This window comes from Pyrus communis, chromosome 2, assembly GCF_041283825.1.
Source record: "Pyrus communis isolate YQ-2024b chromosome 2, ASM4128382v1, whole genome shotgun sequence".
NCBI classification, from domain to species: domain Eukaryota; kingdom Viridiplantae; phylum Streptophyta; class Magnoliopsida; order Rosales; family Rosaceae; genus Pyrus; species Pyrus communis.
The window spans coordinates 28,077,646-28,097,495 of NC_142566.1; the positions used below are offsets into that span (position 1 = coordinate 28,077,646).

General features: G+C 36.4%; 3 protein-coding genes across 3 annotated transcripts; all 3 read right to left on the reverse strand.

The window, feature by feature from the left end:
• Positions 1 to 1,892: 1,892 nt before the first annotated feature.
• On the reverse strand, positions 1,893 to 3,307 carry LOC137746457 (putative glycosyltransferase At3g42180). Its single transcript, XM_068486470.2, has 3 exons — positions 3,202 to 3,307; positions 2,655 to 3,019; positions 1,893 to 2,555 (listed from the first exon to the last, which is right to left on the reverse strand). Exons 2-3 carry the CDS (start codon positions 3,003 to 3,005, stop codon positions 1,893 to 1,895), a joined length of 1,014 nt encoding a protein of 337 aa, XP_068342571.2. The 5' UTR covers positions 3,006 to 3,019; positions 3,202 to 3,307.
• Positions 3,308 to 6,180: 2,873 nt separating this feature from the next.
• On the reverse strand, positions 6,181 to 9,219 carry LOC137748730 (heptahelical transmembrane protein 1). Its single transcript, XM_068488905.2, has 4 exons — positions 8,689 to 9,219; positions 8,095 to 8,187; positions 7,222 to 7,270; positions 6,181 to 7,086 (listed from the first exon to the last, which is right to left on the reverse strand). The coding sequence occupies exons 1-4, from the start codon at positions 9,027 to 9,029 to the stop codon at positions 6,391 to 6,393; spliced, it is 1,179 nt and encodes a 392-aa protein (XP_068345006.2). The 5' UTR covers positions 9,030 to 9,219; the 3' UTR covers positions 6,181 to 6,390.
• Positions 9,220 to 12,876: 3,657 nt separating this feature from the next.
• Positions 12,877 to 19,028, reverse strand: LOC137747375 (putative sucrose-phosphate synthase 1). The gene is made up of 13 exons (XM_068487474.2): positions 18,378 to 19,028; positions 18,182 to 18,271; positions 17,525 to 17,766; positions 17,178 to 17,241; positions 16,350 to 17,048; positions 16,036 to 16,152; positions 15,752 to 15,883; positions 15,447 to 15,623; positions 15,205 to 15,258; positions 15,037 to 15,099; positions 13,999 to 14,934; positions 13,669 to 13,796; positions 12,877 to 13,403 (listed from the first exon to the last, which is right to left on the reverse strand). The coding sequence occupies exons 1-13, from the start codon at positions 18,561 to 18,563 to the stop codon at positions 13,124 to 13,126; spliced, it is 3,168 nt and encodes a 1,055-aa protein (XP_068343575.2). The 5' UTR covers positions 18,564 to 19,028; the 3' UTR covers positions 12,877 to 13,123.
• Positions 19,029 to 19,850: the final 822 nt, after the last annotated feature.

The window sequence follows — 19,850 nt, forward strand, 5'->3', positions numbered from 1 at the left end:
GGCCACGCCTTGAAAGAGTGCCCCTCATAAAGTATAAAGTATGAGATCTTCTGTTTTTTACTTAATTTCATGTAAACTTACTTTAGTACGAGAACTGTTCTAATCAAGTGATCCTAATGAATATTTTGAACTGTTCTAATCAAGTGATCCTAATGAATATTTTCTCAAGTGAATTTATTTATTAAGGCTCGATCAAGGCTCCGAACATATTTTAAGTAATGTTAGGGAGGTTAAATTTCTAAATCAAATTTTGTAAATTAATGATGTGATTTTTAATAATTAGATTATCACTTAAGTGTTGATTAATATGCTTATTTCCTATTGATGACACATCATTTTATTCGTAAATTTGATTTAACAATTTGATCTTTCTAGTATTATCTATAAATTTTACAAAAAGTAAGAGCTCGTTGTTTAAGGCTAGCTAGTTCCCTAGGGAATGGACAAAACCCTATTTCCAAAGGTATACACTGAGTTAGTCAAACTAATGTATTTATCAGCTGAATGTGCATCTTGATGTTGCTGCTTTTTGATTAAAATATGCATCTTGATGTTGCTGCTTTTTGATTAAAATATGCATCTTGATGTTGCTGCTTTTTTATTAAACTGCAAGTAACGTGCTGTTAAAAGTCCAACCCAATATGAGAGAGTGTGCATGAGAGAGAGCTCTCTTCAGCCCTCTATCTCAATTTATTATATATGGGTAATGTTAAAAAGATAAAATTTATAAATAAAATTTATAAATTAAATGATATATCATCAATAGAAATAAGCACGTTCATCAACGTTTAAGTAATAACTTAATCATCAACATTTAAGTAATAACTTAATCATCAACTTTCATGTCATTTAGTTTATAAAATTTTGTCTACAAATTTAATTTCTCTAGCATTACTCATTATATATAATATTTCATTGAGAGCAACTTTCTTAATCCTCTTCTCATTTTACTTTTTCGATTTTCCTTTTACCTTACAATATTGGTTAATGATCGGAAAATGTATAATTTCTAGGTCACCTTAAAAAATTAACTCTACAAAATCAATTAAATCAGGAATTGTTTAACGGTTCAATCAACATTGTCAAAATTGAAGTGCTTAAGTGAGAAACATGGTTCCATCAATGTAAAGTGTTAGATGACTAAACAATTTTGGATTTAGTTATTTCTTTGCAAAAATAATCTGTAGTTGGTGACAGAGAAAATTATTAGGATCACTGTTTAACATTGTATGATGAGAAAGAGAACAGAAAAGGTAAAGTGAGAAAAGTTCACAATAAGAAGATTGCTAGTATTTATCTCTAACTAAAATACCTACCTTGGAAGTTGTAGTATGCATGGTGCTGGATTTATACATGACCTACAGGTGATGAGTGGACTAATTAATTAAGTCGAATTACTCAGTTTATCATGTGATGAGTGGACTAATTAATTAAGTCGATTAACAAAGATTAATTACTCAGTTTATCATGTGATGAGTGGACTAATTAATTAAGTCGATTAACAAAGATCAATTACTCAGTTTATCATGTGATTAAAGGTCAAATAGCGTCTAGCTAGTAGACTACCTTGCCTAATTAAGCAAGTTGTGGGATTCTTTACTTGCTCATGTAGCTAGGTCTCACGTGAGTTCTACATATCCCTGCATGAGAAAATGAGGTTGGTTTTATTATAAAACCAAAGATCGTTATGGAGTTTGAGAGGGGAAAATGCAAACAAGATCCGATATATCTTATGAGCGTAGGTATATGTAGTTAGCTAGTTTGTGTCCCATTAATTATTGCTGACAAAATTTTACATCCAAGAAAGACTATAGACCGATCAGATACCGTAAAAATTAACAAGGGATTAAAAAAATTACACAAGGTAGATGACTATGTTGATGAATCATGATCTAAGTTTCAAGCTTAGAGTTAAGACGTCTCAACCACACCGAGTGAAGAATCACGTGAATTAGGTCAAATGGTTCAGAAGGTCGATTAAGCACAAAATGCCTCTTAACTTGGGAAACTCTCTTCTGCATTTTCAGATAATTTTCATACGGAATTGCTCTTAAGATGGTCTTAATATCTGGTATCTTGGCAACCGGAATTTGTACTGAAAATTGGCTCCAATCAAGGGCATCACTGAAAGGCAATGTATAATTGTCAGAAATTAAAACAGGCACACATCCTGCATGAATTGCCTCCACAGCTCTTGGACTTGCCACTTCATACCCACTAGGGCACAAGCAATACTTGCTCTGACCCATTAGTTTTGTGTAGTTTTGGTCCTGGGGGAGCTTCTCATGGACTTGAACTTCATCATCTTTGCCCTTCCAATAATCCAGCAAGATGGGTCGAATTGGTCCGTGGTCTCTGCCGGCAAAGAAAGCTAAAATCCAGCGGTTGTTTGGGGCCTGACCTAAATCTGGTGGTCCAAGCTCTCGAGGGGGTACATAAACTTCAAGTAGTGAGACATCTCTTTTGGGTCGAAATCCTTCCGAAGTATTAGCATTGCAAAGAACCCTAATAAAGTTTTTGAAGAGTTTAGGTTGGCCTGCTGAAATCTCCGGTGCCTAAAATATGATAAATTATTAGTTGACGTGACGTATACATACACAATTTATCATTTATCAAAATGTGATACCAACATGTAGGGTTCAGTAAAGCATTACCCAATCGTGACATGATGCCATGAAATGATCAGCGCCGTTGCTTCGATTCCAATACCGATACTTATTTGCTACGATGCCAATGTAGTCGATGACTACCCGCTGCAAGCGATCACGACGGTAGTCTTGTATTCTGGTGATAGGTAAGTAAACATATTCGATGATGTTGGCAACACTGAAGGGAAGGAAGAATGTGTGAGCCTCATCAGGATGTGTAGCCCTGAAGGGGTTATCCGTCCTCTCCATTTCATCTATGAAGTGTCCTTCAATGCCGTAAATGTTTTTCATTGGACCAATGTGTAGTAATGGTAGCTCTCCTTCCTTGTATGTCCACACCTTGAACCTCTTCCTCATCTCTATGTGACTCCTGATGATTAGCATCACAATTATTAGACAAAATTATCTTGATCGTGAAATGATGAAATTGGTTACTTTTTCTAACATGATAAAAAATTGTATAATGTTTTGAGAAGAAAATAATAGTAAGTAGTGGTTAATTAGCAATATATACTCAACTGGTGAAAAGCATAAGGGTTTTTGTAAACGCTTCCTCTTGGGATAAAATTCTCTTCTCTCTCTGAACTATAGTTCCTAGACTGAATTGCTTTGCGGATTGCTGCACGTGCTTCAGCTAAATCTTCTTCGATTCTCTCCAAACTAGTCTTATTCTAATCATAGAACACAAAAAAGTTGTATAATTAGTCAAGACAATTTAAGTTACCAAATACGTAATTATAACAAAGCTTAATTTTGGTTCCACGCACTAACCTTGTGTGTACAAATCCTTCGATCCATGGAATTTTCCAGAATCCCATCGAAAGAAACGTGTGGAAGGGCTGTGTAGTAGTTCTTTTTACGATTGAAAGACATAGAGAAAGAGGAAATCAAGGGATCATTATTGAGATGGTTTTCAGGGAAAGGTGAGAAGGTTAGGTGGAAGAAAAGAAGAAACAAGAACGTTACTAACAAAAAAATTACTGTGGGAGATCGGAAGGCGCCTCCGGTAGGTGTAGTAGTTGTAATAGTTGTCGTCGTCATATGGTAGTGATTGATTTTTCTAGGTCCATTGATTAACATATATACGTACGTACGCGTACAATCTTTCACTTTCTTTGTCATTAATTTTCTGTTTAACATAGATTGCATTAAGCCGGAGGAACAAGGAACGGTAAAAACAAAGCCAAAGACGGCCCCCAAAGGAGAAACAGATCGAGGCTTAGGAGGTGAAACCAACCCATGCACGAAGAAGAAACAACAAAATAAAACAAGGGTTTTAATAGAGAAATGTATCCAACATAGGTATATCTACAAGAACAAATCTCTGTAGTTAATTAATTAGTATATCTAGCTAGTTCATTTTGTATTTAATCACTTTCTAATACATGAGGATTCTACATATTGTATTTAATCACTTTCTAATACATGAGGATTCTACATACAATGATATGACTCACTTTTATAATTAGAAAATGTGTCAACATGTGTATCAATTTTGTGCGTCAAAATAAAATTATTGTTTGGTAACTTTAAGTACCACATTAATTAGTTAATATGTATTGGAATAATAGGGCCATGTTTTGAGTACCACATTAATTAATTAATACGTATTGGAATAATAGGATCATGTTTTGACTTTTAAAAATATTTTTAGGTTTTTGCATGACTGGGTTCATGTTGATCATCATCGACCTTTAAGTATAAACTATAGAGTATCGACTTAGGAACTGATTGACTAAACTTGATCCCAAGAGGTATATATATTGAGTACTTAATTAGCTAGCTAGTCCAACTCATTTGTTTATCAATTTCCCAATAAGGGATATATAAAGTGAATACCTTGGATCACCAATTTATTGTCGAGACTGCTGCCTTTTGATTGAATTGAAAGTAATGTGGTGTTTAAAGGTGACTCTCCAACTAGATCGATAATCCCGATAGAGATATAAATTGAAAATCTAATGGTATCATGGAACTATGTATTTATGTTTAAATGTAGGATTTATTTATTTTTATTGAGTTTATATGTAGGATTTTTTTTAATAAGAAAATAAGACAATAAGTTGTGTGATCGCGATCACACCTAGTTCCAATACAGCTGAACAAGAAGGCTTTTCTGGCTACAGAAGGCAAAGCCTTATCCCAAACATGAAAATTATTAAAATTAAAAGTGATTGTGACTGCATTTGCCAAGAAATTTGCCTCCGTATATACATAGTTCCATGAAATGACTTCAAAAGCAGTCGTTAATCACTTGGTGCCTTCAATGATGTTCCTCAGCCGCCAAGGGGTAGAGCAGATTCATTTAATTGCATCAATAACTAGTTTAGAATCACCTTCACGCAAGCTTTCTTGAATCCCTTTCCTTTACCCAACCAAAAAGCACCCCTCAAAGCTAAAGCCTAAGCTACAAAAATGCTATTCTCTCCCAGGCTTCTTGCTCCAGCGACCAAAGGCAAACCATCTTCATTTCTGATCACAAAGTCGGCCGCGGCCTTGGAGTTGATAACAGAACCATCAAAGTTGATTTTCAGCAGCCCTCTTTGAGGAGGTTCCCATCTAATTTTAAGATTTTATTTTCTAGCCAACTTAACTCCATTGTTAGATTTGCCAGCAGCAGAATAAAAACGCTTTACTAAGGCTAGAAAGTTTCTCTTTACCTGAATCACCAAGCTTATGTAACCATTCCAACAATCCCAAACGAGTGTTATCATTTACAGGTGATATATCCGGGATTGTAGCCCAAACATGTCTTGAAAAATTGCAATTGATAAACAAATGATCATGATCTCCATTATCTGTGGTACATAAAGGACAGTTGGGACAAATTGAATTAATGCGTTTGTTTAACCTTGCCCGAGTTTGCAACCAGGTGTTAGTACCTTCCACATTCTTGATAATAGTTGATGTCTAGTATTGGTACCTTTGATACTGTTTTGAATCTAAGTAGCTGACTTAACAGAGAAATTATCATTATCATTAGCATTCGAGCCCCAACAAAAGGAACCATTACCTCATTTAAGGGCGAAGAGATAATACAAATTTGGTTAATTAACAATATCATCAACAAGCTGTAAAAGTGAGTGCCTCTTCCAATTGTTGTTACAAATGAAATGATTAACTTTCAAGTTCCAATCAATAATGGACCTTTAAGATTCAGGGAAAAATGGTTTTTGTACAACTTTTTAAGTATAAGGTACTTAGTTGATGAGTGGTCTGGGTTTAACAGTTTAAGTGGCAAATGTGGCATATATAACAAGGCCTGTAACTAATTAGGGATAAAGAACGAGTAAATTCTACGTTTGTTGATGTCAATATACTAATTTATTTGCATGGACGGTCAAACCTTGGTTAATGGATTTATATGTTCTAACTTCATGCAAAGAGCCGGATTATTCGTGTCTCAATTTCTCAGTACAGTTTCTACTTTCATGGATGAGAAACTGAGAATCTTGTTAATTCCTAACTGAATCTAATTCTAGCCTAATCAACATATGATCATTCAGTGTAATTGTTTAAATCACAGAACAAATTTTTCAACTTTTCTTTTTCCTGGAATTCTTCTAAGTAAAAAACACAATGCATGACAACCTCTGCTTCTCCTCTAAGCTGGCTATCAACAAATCAATAATTTTCCCCTACCCATCAATACAAATCAAGAGGCTCAACCCTCAACCTATGGCAACCCAAAAAAAAGAAAGCTGAGTTCCTTCTTGCTGGTATGTGACATAGTATTTAAAATTTAATTGTTGTCACATCCAAAGCTGTTTCGCCAGTCTAGTAGTACAAGAATGGCACCATAATGCGCCAACGCACCCAAAACCACCAAAACATGAAAAATCTGATGGCTGTGCCCTGCCAAATCAAACCACCCCGGCCTCCATCTCTCCGGAATCCGAGTGACATAAAATCCTGTCCCCGTCAAATAGAAAAACGCCATGGCAGCCTCGTATACTAGAGTGAGGTTGCGCTTTGGATTCCCCCAGTTCACAACGCTGCCATGGATGGCGGGGACAATACCAAACAACCCCATAGACGCAAACAACAAGGCGCGGAACGTGCGAAACTCACTGCTAGAGAGTTTTGGAGAGAGCAATGTCACGATGGTGAAAATGCCCATGACCGTTATGCCGCCAAGGTAGATGAACTGCCAGCGCGAGTCGCATTGGAAGATGTAGTAGATGGGAGGGAAGAAAGAGGTGATGATCATGGTGGTGATGCCAGCGTAGTCTATGCGGAGGAGCATGAGGTTTAATGGGTGTGAGTGACACGAAAAGAGGTGGCAAATGGTGCTTGAGAGGAGGCAGAACATAGAGCCGGCGAGGAACACATAAAATGGCCAATGTGCCACGCCCATTTTAGCCGATGCTACTGATGATGCAAATTCCATATCCTGAGGTGTCATTTGCTTCAAATCGATAAAATTTGTTGTCATCCCCTGTTAAATTTATATACTAATTAATTTTCGAAATCATATATCAAGGAGATTGTGATCACAAGAAGTAGCTACTTATATGAATGCTATAATAATACAATAGTATTGGGAACTTCATTAGAAATTAAAGTCAATTACCGAAATGAAATTACGGGAGACATTTGTGACTCCACTAATATGCGTGGACCTGAATCATACAAATACAAATTAAATGAGAAGGAGAGAACTAACTTGCATGATTAAGGGTTCGTTTTTAAGTGTTCTTTTTAGAATTCACTTGCATTTTCACTAATGATTTGATTTCAAAAACTTTTCTACCAGAAGCGCTTTCAGCTATTTTAAAATCACTTACAAAACAAGCTCTAATTAAGAGTTTAGTTTCCTAGAAGCTCAAGTACTTAATTATCACTTAAAATTTTATACAATACTATACATCACAAATGTGATTGGCCAAAACGCTTATACTATATAAAATACATCAATGTATAGTATACATTATCTCTTACTTAAACAATTTAGATTCTTCAGCTGTTAAATTCTCTGAAAATTTTAAGAGCAGACCCAACAATTATAGATTTAGCAATTTAAATTATGCATTGATGGGATGTACTCTAAAATCATAGGGTTTTTGAAGTCTTAAGACTAAAATGTGTGGAATAATTATTTATATGTATGGTTGCAATTATTTATTAAAAATAAAGCTAGTAAATTATTTTTAACAAAAAGAGTGGTTTTCTAATAATTTTATCCAAGAGCATTTATCCTATGCTCAGAGTCAGAGATTTTAGGTTCGATTCCTTATTTTCCGACCATTGCTAATATAAAAATAAATTTATTCACAAAAAGACATAAAATTCGAATTAATGTTGCTAAGTTTCTAATTTTATGATCAGTCATTATCCTTTCGCGATTCTAATTTTAAAATTAGTGATATCAGATACAAATAGAAAAAATTCAAAGTTGCCAAAAACAGAATTAGAAAGAGTAAAAGAAAGAAAATCCGCAACCAACCTGGCAAAAAAGCCAAGGAGATCCGCTACCTGAGGCACTTCCAACAAATTCGCCATAGTCAAACCCAGAAACAGAACAAACCCGATCAAATGCCTGTAATTAATTTAAAAATAAAAAATAAAAAAATTTCAGAGAAAATACAAAAATTATTGAAACCATTAAATTCTAAAGGAATTAAACAAGAAAACCCTTCAACTAAAATCTTTTTTTTTTTAATGACAGAAGTACGATATTCATTAAAAATAAGAATACGTACAAAGCAAGAGGATGGTGTGCATAAAAGTGCTTCGATAAAAAACCTTGCCGGAGATTTTAATCCGGTTAAAAGAAAAAGAGTGTCTAGCACAAAACAACTTAACTATAGTTAGCTATACTCAGAAAATATTAAAGTTACATAGACATCAACTAAGGTTGCGATGAGAATTCTCCTCAGTCAAGACATCAGCAAGCATATCAAGAGGGTTCTCAACCCTTTAACTAAAATCTAAATTCAACAAATAACATTGAAATTCGAATAATTAATGAAGAAATTAACCAAGAAAAATAAACAAATTTGGATTGAAAATTGATCATAACATAATTTAAAAAACATACGTCCAAACGTTGAGGGTTTCGTTATGCCACCGGAAAACGCTAAACAAAGCTTCCGGGAGAGACCAATCGGCCCGGTAGTAATTGAGTATGAACTCATTGTCCTTCATGTACCCCGGCAACTCCCAATACGACATCAACCCGTACCGCTTCGGATTTTCCTTGTTTTGCTTCTTCTTCTTCTTCCTTCTCCTCTTGTTCTTAATATTGTCTGCAGAAGAAATGTTACGGATTAGGGTTTGTTGATTCTTAATTTCTTCTTCTACTTGTTTCGCAGAAGCAGGAGTTGTTTGTTTTGATGAATATCTCTTCCTGGCAAGAGCTCCTCCTTCCTTGGGACTCATTGTCGCCGGACAAAATAATCACAAGGAGGTTGTGGAGGGAGGAGGGCTTTCGCTTCAGAGAGAGAGAGACAGACAGACAGACAGACAGAGACGAATTTGGATTTGTAGGGTTACAAAATTTATATGGAGAGGGACGGGCTTATGGTTTTGAAGAACCGGAGGATTGGATGGGATAACGGGGCTGCCTATTTAGTACAGTTGGAGGTTGCACAACTGCACCAACCAACCGCCAACTTATAAATTTTTATTTTTAATGTTTGGATTACACGATACTAAAAAATATGAAATGCATGGATTGACAAAGACATTTTTGCAAGTACGGAAAACACAAGATATATTATTTCATGTGTTATAATAAACGTGAATAAGATAATTTACGCTTATAATTTAAGTCGAATAATAACACTAAGTGATCGTATTTCAAGTATATATATTTGCATGGATGGTGGCGTGGGGCGAGCAGCTAGCTTGGCATTGTAAGCATGGTTGGTTGGTTGGTTCAGTAATCCATACCTAAATTATTAGAGAATGCATGACGTCTTTGCCCGGTTTTTATAGGAAGAATGGATATTAATTGGTTAACCATATTTTCATTACGTTCACACCAAAACAAAACTGATCAACCAATTGACATGAAAACCCACTTTTAATTTGTTTAATTCTCAATTTCACATTCCTAATCAGTATATTAATTAAAAAAATTAACATGTATACATAATACATGTATAATATGAGAGATTTTTCAATGTGACCGATACACGGGATGATACAACATATGTCATTATATAAAATGTGTGACATGTGTGTTAAAAAGTTAATAATTTAAAAAAAAAAAATTTCTCATCACTTATATAAAAACAAGTGATGTATTACTTATGTTCATATCACAATAAAAAATTTATCCTATAATATATCTTATGGCTCGTCGATCGATGCAATGGTGTCACCCATTTGTATGACAAAATTTACCTCGTTGCTTCCTGATTGTGGATGGTCAAGGATGAGTTCCGATGCATGGTAATTAATTTCATCTTATATACAAACCTAACTACTTATTTTTAGTGAAAAATAAGGGTATGTTCATTAACCCTTTGAAAAACAATTTTTCGTTTTTTAAATATAAAAATGGATGAAAAATACGTTCGGTAGACTGATATGTGAAAATATACATGAAATCGAGAAGCGCAGGAAACAATATTCAGCATAAGTTCTTTAGGGCCTCGTTTGGCAGCTCGGACTGTACTGACTATTTCTGTCGGATAGGATAAATAGTCACCGGATAATACTGACTAAATTAGTCGGGTGTTTGGTGCAGTATCGGACTAGTGACCGTATTATTTATACTATGTTTGGTATTATACTAGATAGGAGGAATCAAACTTAAAAAAAAAAAAATTTAAAAAAAGTGAAATCATTTTTTTGTTCCCAGATCTCTCCGCACCCCCCAAACACCTTCCCTATCTCTCCCTTCTTCTTCCCCGACTACAGAAGAATCCCAAATAATTGTTCCCCAGCTCTCTCCGCCACACCCCCCAAACTCCCTCCCTTTCTCTCCCATATTCTTCTTCCCCGACTAAATAATCCGGGCGTTTTGGTTGGTTTTATTAAGCGGGTGTATACCGTGTTATCCTATCCGATCGGTTAAATTAATCCGGCGCTTATTTAGTACGAGTGAACGCCAAACACCCGAGTTCGTATAACTAATCCTATCCGATCCTTTATCCGATCTGCCAAATAGGGATGTTTCCGCTGCTTTTCAAAAATAGTTTTCAAATTATAAAAAAATAAAAGGTATATTATAAAACAAGTTACAATTTGATTTTTTTTTTTTTTAAAAAAAAATTCACGTTTGTCACCATTACCGTCACTAATGCCACCACCATCATCTTTGACATTTTGTTCCAAACGTATTTTAAACATTTTGATTCTCAAACTAAATTGTCAAACGCATTCTCAAATCATAAAAATGCAAATTCTATTTGTTGTTTTCATTTTACAAACTAAAGGACAAACCCTAAAGAGTTTCCAACCTCGAACTTTTTATCTTATTCCTACCCGTTATCCTACACGCCATCAATACTGCCCCTTCTTACCAACCTAACTATTAACTTGCAAGCATACTTTTCATTTGGTTTTTGGTCAAGATCAAAGACGATAAATTGATTTCGATTTATTAAGTATAGATGCACGTCAATATTTCAAATATTTCATCATAATTACGAAGAAATAAAAAAGCCATGAGATAATGTTGGTTAACAACTTCCCATACAACATAATTTGGTTTTCCCTTAGTAATGTTTTTTGTTCAAACTAGTTGGGGAGAAATCTAATATATTCAATCTCGACCGGGAAGAAGCTGTACGTTAGACATTACGTTCCATAAAATCAATATCTTCTTCGGATCTCATAATCCGGAGTCGATGGGTCAAAAAAGCCGGACAACTCATTCTCAATCTTACAATTCCATTAGTACATCACATTGGCATACCTCATACAAACCAAAAGTTCAAATCTCTCTTTCCCTCTTTTCAATTATCTAAATTTCTCGATTTATCGATTCTGAACTGCGAGATCCGGATAAGATCTGAATTCATTTCGATAAATACATTGTGACCCTACGGACACATGCTCTTCCATGGAAGTTTAACAATGGCACGTCTACAAGTGTACTTGAGGAGGAGACCCACACTTTCGCAAACATTAACATGAGAGCAATTTACACAAAAAGGATTTACTGGGACACCACGATACAGATTTGCCGGGACACCACGAAACAGGTTCAAAACGATTTTGACGTTCTGGTCCAATAATGCAATTTTTTCACATAACAATGCATATTAATGGATTGAACGCCACGAGACGATGAACAAGACCTTGTTCCATGTAAATCTTCTCCACAAACAAATATTGCAAATCCACATCTTTCATAATCTACTTTCGGAGAGAGGATTCAATGATACGAAAACACTAAAATTGCGACATCTCATGTCAACACTAACCTTATATATAAAGCCAGGAGGCCCTTTTGGAGTCACCGGTTTCACCAAAAATTTTAGGATAAAAATGTCCCTCAAACAAAAAAGTTCAAAAAATGAAATATAATATAATATAAATATAAATATAAGTACAAGTGGGAAGAAAGAAAAGAATAAAAAAAATGAAAGGATGAGTTATAGTTGTTGGTGCAAGTGCCCAAGTGAAGGGGAAAGGAAAATATAATAAAAAATCAGAAAAATCAAGAATGTTGTGTTTAAAACATCTTAAGAGGCTCGTAGCGCCGGTGATAAAAAAGAAAATAATGAAATAAAAAAATATTGAAGCAATTCACGCATATAAATACATTTAAAATGTGTAAGTCACGTGTAGTACATTGATTCAAAAAATATCTTTTGCACACGGTTGTTTATTAAATATTATTTCTCTATTTTTAAACACTTAAGAGTCACGTAGTGCCAGTTATAAAAAGGTTTTTTCGCATGCGCATAATAATGTGATTCAATTAGTTGTCAAATGATTATATTTTTTTAAACAAACAATGTTATCTACACTATAGAGTTTCTTCTAGCATGGTCTAATATTATTCATTTAGTTCAAATATTTGACCTTCTTTTTGTCATAAAAAAAAAAAATTATGGAAGCAATTCATGCATATAAATACATTTAAAATGTGTAAATAACGCGTAACATGCCGTGATTCCAAAAATGTTTTTTGTATGCAAATGGGCTCGTGCATGAAGGGCAGTAATGTTATATGTGACAGCACGCCACTGGTGACGGTGTACATGTCCATGAAAATTGCTCACCTGGTTTTGAGTCATGACATCAACAGCTAAGTAAAGGCAAGCTATGGATGAACATATGAAATCGCAGAGAGAGATCGTCCTCCTCCAAATCTGCACATATGTTGACTATTTTTATTTCTTAACTAAAAATATAGCCAGAAAGTAACAAAAGGTTTAAATTTGATGAAAATGCAAGTATTGAGCTTTATGTCGAATCCCCCGGCAAACGAATTTTCGGGGAGGGGGCGGCAAAAGGTTCAAGATATAGAGAAAAACTGCTCATGGGGAAGGCTTTACAAATAATGCACACTTCTAGTTCTTGAGAACTCCTAGTTTCTCCAAGGAAGCACGGATATCGTCGCTCCCGCAACCTTCACTGGTCTGAACTATGTTGGGGGTGTCAAGTGCCAGGACATCGGATAGAGGGTAGTTTCGGTTATTGTGGAGTTGACTGATTGCATTGCTGCCAACTCCCTTCAGTACTACACTTTGGTGCAGTCCACCGAGCAATCCTTCGTAGTCCGTGTCCCCACACTCTCCAGCGAGAACCACCACTTTCGATAAGTCTACCCCCCATCGGAGATATAAATACCTGAAGCAAATGCTTCTTTCAGTGATCAAAGATTCAAAGCAATTCCAAAGCAGTTTTACAATTTTACTAAACCAACGATCGTTTGGATTTGTCGACAACAGGACATTAGCATTCACCTTATTACTTTTGAGTGGTATCAGTAATTAGATTCTACTAGACTATTACCGTGGACGTGATGAGTTCATTCTGGTCCGATAAACCATAAAGCGAAAATTCACTATAAATTAAGTCAATAGTGTAGATAAGTAATGCATAAATACTGTACCTGAGGGCTTGAGAACGAGATGCCAATACTGGAATTACGTTCACTCTGGTCCCGTTTTGGCAGTAAATTACATGGCATCGTAAAGCCTGAATCCTCAGCACCTTCCGAAGCTCCTTTACCGGGGGTAACTGCAAAGATAAAATAAAAGAATTTCCGATGATGTACATCCAATGTAATACACTATAACATATTACATGCTTCAATAAAAATTCAAGGGCAATTTTTATAATTAATTGAAGTTGCCCAGCGTATCAAACGTACCAATGATTTTCTCGTTAATTTACGAATTCATACCAAACTGATCCAGAATCAAAATTGACGAACACTTACCTTTCCTGGTGCCTGCACTTCAAAGGCATAACAATAGTCAGTTGAAAGTTGATCAGCTGCAGAAACAATTGCCTCACTCCCAGTCTTCTTATCATTAACTGAAGTTGCCCAGCGTACCAATGTCTTCCTCAACCCTTCTCCACCCCAACGGTATTCAATGTGTGAATGGTAATAAAAGTCGACCACAAAGGCGCGATCCTCAGAATTAATAGATGGATAGTAGAGGTCACTGCCACTGTTACAAATATATGCATCAAAATCTTTGGGGTTCAAGCCCCCGAAAACCAGAAATGAACGTATCTCGATTATGGTCAAGGATGTTGACAATATGAATCCTACAGAGCCTTCAGCCTTTTCCTTTCCCGTAGCCTCAAAAATATTTTTTGTAATTTCATTAAGTTCTGTAACGGTTTCACAATCCACAGAAATGACAATAAGATGTTTCCTCCTCCTCAAAACTGGGAACTTTCCAGCATTGTTATGGTCTGCTTTCTCTGAGAACCCAGCCTTCCGCGTGTCCCTCGAAATACCCTTTGACCATGCCAAAACAGCGCTCTCTATTTTACTCCTTCTGTCAGCAGTATTTCCTTCAGAATCTAAACTATCATTTACACTAGTTCCGCTCTTTTCTCCATCCATTGAAAACTTCAAGTTCAACGATAAATCCTGTATATCTCTCAAGGAATCACTTGCGGATTCTGATTCTGAAGTGTCTCCTCCATCCTCACTTCTCTGCCACTGTGGTTGCCTCTGTTTGCAACTGGCTATTCGGGATAGATAAGTTTTGCAGTGTTCAGGCCAAGAAAATAGGTGAATGTTCTTCAACCCATTCTGCCGACATCTTGCCCAAAGCTGCTTATCCGCAACAAGCTTCAGGAGAGCATCGGCAATAGACTGCTGATCATGAGGATCAATAAGAAGACCATTGTCAAGCACCTGCAGAAATAACTCCAATCAGTTTTTGAATTCCGACAATAATTCTATGTACAATAATGTAGAAACTTTTATTAATTCTTTACGACCAATGAGCAGGCATACCTGATGTATATCAACAGGGCCTCCATTTTTTGTGGCAACAATAGGTAAACCATGAGCAGCTGCCTGTACAATGAAAGCGCAAAAGTTAAACTCGTTTGTGAAAAAAGAACAAGAAATCATAAATAGTGGAATAGCACACAAAACTCCTGATAAGTTTTAGATTTGCACCTCAATTAAAGTGAGTCCAAAGGGCTCAATGAAAGCTGGATTAATGAAAACACCCTGCAAAAAGCATTAGCAGGAAAAGAGTAGACTGAGAGTTGATTCTTGTTTTTGGGTATGAAATAGTAGCTAATGATATTAAACTAAACGCCACAATAAAATGAGAGTAATGGTAAATTTTTAGTAGCTACAAAATAAAAATAATTTTACAAGAGCACTGCACGTATACAATGTTGAACGATAGGCACCTTTGTCTTTGCTGCTAGACGATATATATCGGGAACATCAGATTGTTTGTGGTGTTTGGGGTATGCGACTTGCCCATACAAATCATATTTGTCAATCAGCTTGAGCACTGAGAGAAGAAGAGAAGCACTTGTGCTTGACATTTCATCAATTCCATCACGGTTACCCATAATGAGTGTCTGCAGAGTACAGAGGAAAAGAAAAAGGTTAAACAAATGACATTGGCTCAGCAACAAAGCCAACCAGCGGATCAGATAGAACACAAAGGTATCTGCAGCAAGAAAGTGCATTAAGGATTCTAACATACAAGGTTGGCAAGCTCTCTTAGTGGACGACATTCTCCAAATGCTTTGACCAAAGTTGTAATGTTCTTTTTCGGATCTGGTCTAGCAAGGGCAAGAATCATCGGCTTGCGAGGATTGGTAAAGAAACGCATTATCTGCATCATGAAATAATTCGGTTGGCACCAGTCAATGCATAATTCATGAAAACACAAGGCTTGTAAGTTACAAAGCAGGACGTATTGAAACTGACTCATCAGCTATACTTTGAAAGAAATCAGAGTAAAAATGAATTAAGAATAACTAGCACCTCAGACCAAATAGGTGGGTCTGGAGAAGTTGGATGGTCTTCATTTGCTTCTGTTTCAGCATCCATATCACCATCATGCGGAACAATATGATGGAACTCCATTCCAGGAGGAATTACCTGCACAGAGCTACAAATTCATAAGATATGTTTATAAAACGAGCAAGCCATGAGTACCCTTTAAACAGTGCTGATCAGGGTAGGAAAAAAAACCCACACTCGGAAGCATACCCTACTCAAATTGGGCCATTTTTCAAGTCCTCCCCTAGAGTTGTGGAAAAGCATTAAACAAGAATATGAAAGATCTCAGTACTTACCACCATGCGGGGCATGAACCTTCCATAACAGCTCACATTACGCCTCATCCTAGCTCGTAGTTTACGCTCCAGTATTGGATCAAAACCATTATACAACCGCCATTGCTCTTCTATCTCCTGTCTAGTGCTGGTAATAACTATTTCGGAGGCATCAAGGGCTAACTCCTCTGCCTCTATCCGACGCATTATTTTATATGTTTTGTTTATCTCATCCCTTGAAAGTCGGCCTTGCTTTAAAAGTTGCTCCAACTTATCTCGGCCGAGTGAGTGGCCAGTAAAAAGCATCGGTACATTTAAAGCCCCAGATAGAAGGGCAGCAGAGTCACCAGCATCTGCATAATGCCCATGGATGGCAACAGGCCAGACTGGCTTCCCGCCACCAATTTGTTCACCCAAAACTTTGGACATTTGCATTATGTGGTTCAATGCACCATCAACAAATTCAGGGATGTGTGGCCAGAGTTCTTCTTTGGGAATGTATTTATCTTTGGGACCAAATGGTATACGAATGATATAAGAACCACTGCTCTCCCCCATCTCTTCTTCAAAACCTTCTGCATTTATTGGAGTCAGCATCTCTGTCGGCTCACCATAACTCCAGTCTACATCCGGCGATGACACTTGTCTTGTTAGCAGATCAACTCGGTACACTCCTGGCGTGGTGCCCAATGCCCGTGCAAGTTCTACTACATACTTAACCTAAATGAAAATAAACCCAGTATTATACAGGTAGCTATATAAGCTACCACAGAATGAATTATCATATCAAATAAATGTGCGGTGCAATCAGAGACTGGGAGTGAAACCACATTAACAACAAAATATTACCTGACCACCAGTATCGGAGTCACGACCGAGCTCCATTTGTTCACCTCGTATGAGACCATGAAGGCTGCATGAATACTTGTCTTCAGAAACATTATTAAGAAAACACAAAAATTCATGCACACCCTGATATCATATTCCGGACAACTCAAAATTGAGAGAGATAGATGGGCGGTTAGTGACCGTCAGACTAAGTTCTCTGTAGCAGCAAATTAAACTATCACTTCCATGCTTCCATTAAATACTGAAAGCATATCTAATATTATCATTTGAGATGCCATGCAACACTGACCAATAATTCATAGCCATGATTACATACAAAACTTAAAACATTAAAGTTCAGTTCATGCCTTATTAGTACAATATATAGCTTTTTCCCCTTCTGCTGGCTAATCCATGTCTCCATCGCGTCAACGGAGTTAATTCTAGGCAGTCTTCCTCTGTGACTATCACCGTGAGCTGACATGTCACTCACCGTATCTCCCTTCTCTCCCTCAGACAAGTCTTCAGACATATCAGCAGTAGCTTCTCTGCGACCTCTTTCGCGTTCAAGACGACGTTTAGCCTTCCGTTGAGATTCTTCGCCCTCAAGCTGCAGAAGAATAGACAGTGAGACGAAAAAGATCACATTTAAGCAAAATCGTCGTAAGCTTTCTCTTCTCTTTCTTTCGATTTCCACCTAAAATAACCGTCTCATTTGTTAATTAATGCGTATTCATGAATCAGCATCCTCCAAAATCAAAAATCGAAAAGACCCTACAAACAATTAGTACTTCGTAACAATTACAAATTAAAAGGAGCAAACTTTACATAAAACATTCGATTTAACAGACACCCCGAAAAACTATTGTTATTATTATTATTATTATTATTATTATATAATGCAGAAACAAATCCAGCAATCTTAGCTTCCAAGTTATCAGCACACGAATCAAAGAGGCACAAATCTCACAAAGAACAATCTATATCGAAAATTTACAACCCGAAAAGTAAGCTAAAAGCAAAACCTGCTTCTTCTGGCGAGCCAAGTTCCAAATCCGCCAGCACAAATTCTCCAATCTGGTGTTCCTCTCCTGGGGACTCCTCGTCGCCGAAGCCTGCCATTGATTCCCACAAATCATCATCAATCAAACAGAAAACAGAGCAGAAACGCAACTTTGAGAAAAAAAGGTAGGGGAGAGAGAGAGAAACAGTGAGACTTACGCGAACCCAGGAGCGATGGAGATCGGTCTCATCGAAGCCGGTGATGACCTCCTCGACGAAGTATCGGGTGGGACTGAAGTGTCCTCTCTCCCTTAGCAACAACGACGACTTGGCATCGTCGACGAGTCCCGGTCCCACGTCCAGAATGGCCTCCAGGTAACTGTTTATCCAATCGTTCCCCGCCATTAATCACCAAATCTGAGCTTTTCACCGTCCGATGGTTCGGCAGCTGATTCCAATTGCGAATTTAGTGAGAGAGAGAAAGAGAGAAAGCGAGCTGTGGACGGTGGAGGAGAGCGAGAAATGGAAGTGGGGTTTTATGCATGTGAATGCGACTGTTGGGGGGTGGTGGGAAGGACGAAGGAGGTGGCGGTGGCTTTGACAACGATCTTCTCTGTTTTGTTTTTGTCTAAATAGTCCTCTGTCGACATTTGTTTGACTAATCAAGGACCTTAAATTACAGGAAATTACTTTCTAGTCAAAAGGACGCTTTAAAATTTAGGACAAAAAATCCAACAAAGTAAAAGATTTGAACCATTTTTGTTTTTTTGTTGGATTTAAATACACTTTGTAAAATCTGGCTTGAATGGTGCTTAACTTCGACAACCTGCTTTCTCCGGCGCATACTACTCTAGCTGCGCTTGAAGGGTCAGTTTGGCTTCCTCTCTGGTGGTCATTTATAAGAGACACAAATGAAAAAGAAGTTAGAAGTGATCCCTTGTTGAAACAAAAGTTAATATATATCAGCCTCTTAGTGGGATCTAGCGTGTAAGGATTGAATCTTTTTGTTACAAATACAATGTTGTATTAACTGAAGCGATTCATGGTAGAAAAAGAAAGTTTAGTTTCTTAGAGAACGCTTGCGCGGGTGTTAATTGAATATTTTTCGTTACAAATACAATGACGTTATATCACAAGAATATGTTCTCTTATCCTTACGTACTGATAATCTTTATTCCATAAAGCTTTTTTTTTTTCTTTTTAGGAATATTCCATGTAGTTGGATGTTGAAATAATATTGAATTATTTATAATTTAACCATTTGTTCACTTTAGTTTTCTTTTCTCAAATACTTTTTACAAATTATTTTTTATGTTTCATAACGTATACATACTTTTATTATATGGTTGAAATTGTTTTAATAAATATTGTTGATTAGTCAGAAAAACAAAAAAAAACAAAAACAAAAACAAAAACAACGAGGTTATGCTTTTGTATCACCAATGTGCATATAAAATAATTTATAAATTAGGAACTCAAATAATTTATAAACCTTTACTATCTAGCCACCTACAAATATTAGGCTTCTCTCTTTGGCAAATTACAAATACGTGCTAGTTTTTTTGTGTTTTTGTTTTAAGGAATAATTGGTATTGAACCACGGTTATCTATTCTTCTAAGTTTAGATGAGGCTAGTTTTTTTTTTTTTTTTTTTTTTTTCAAAAAGTTGATGAGTGGAAGATAGTAAGGAGA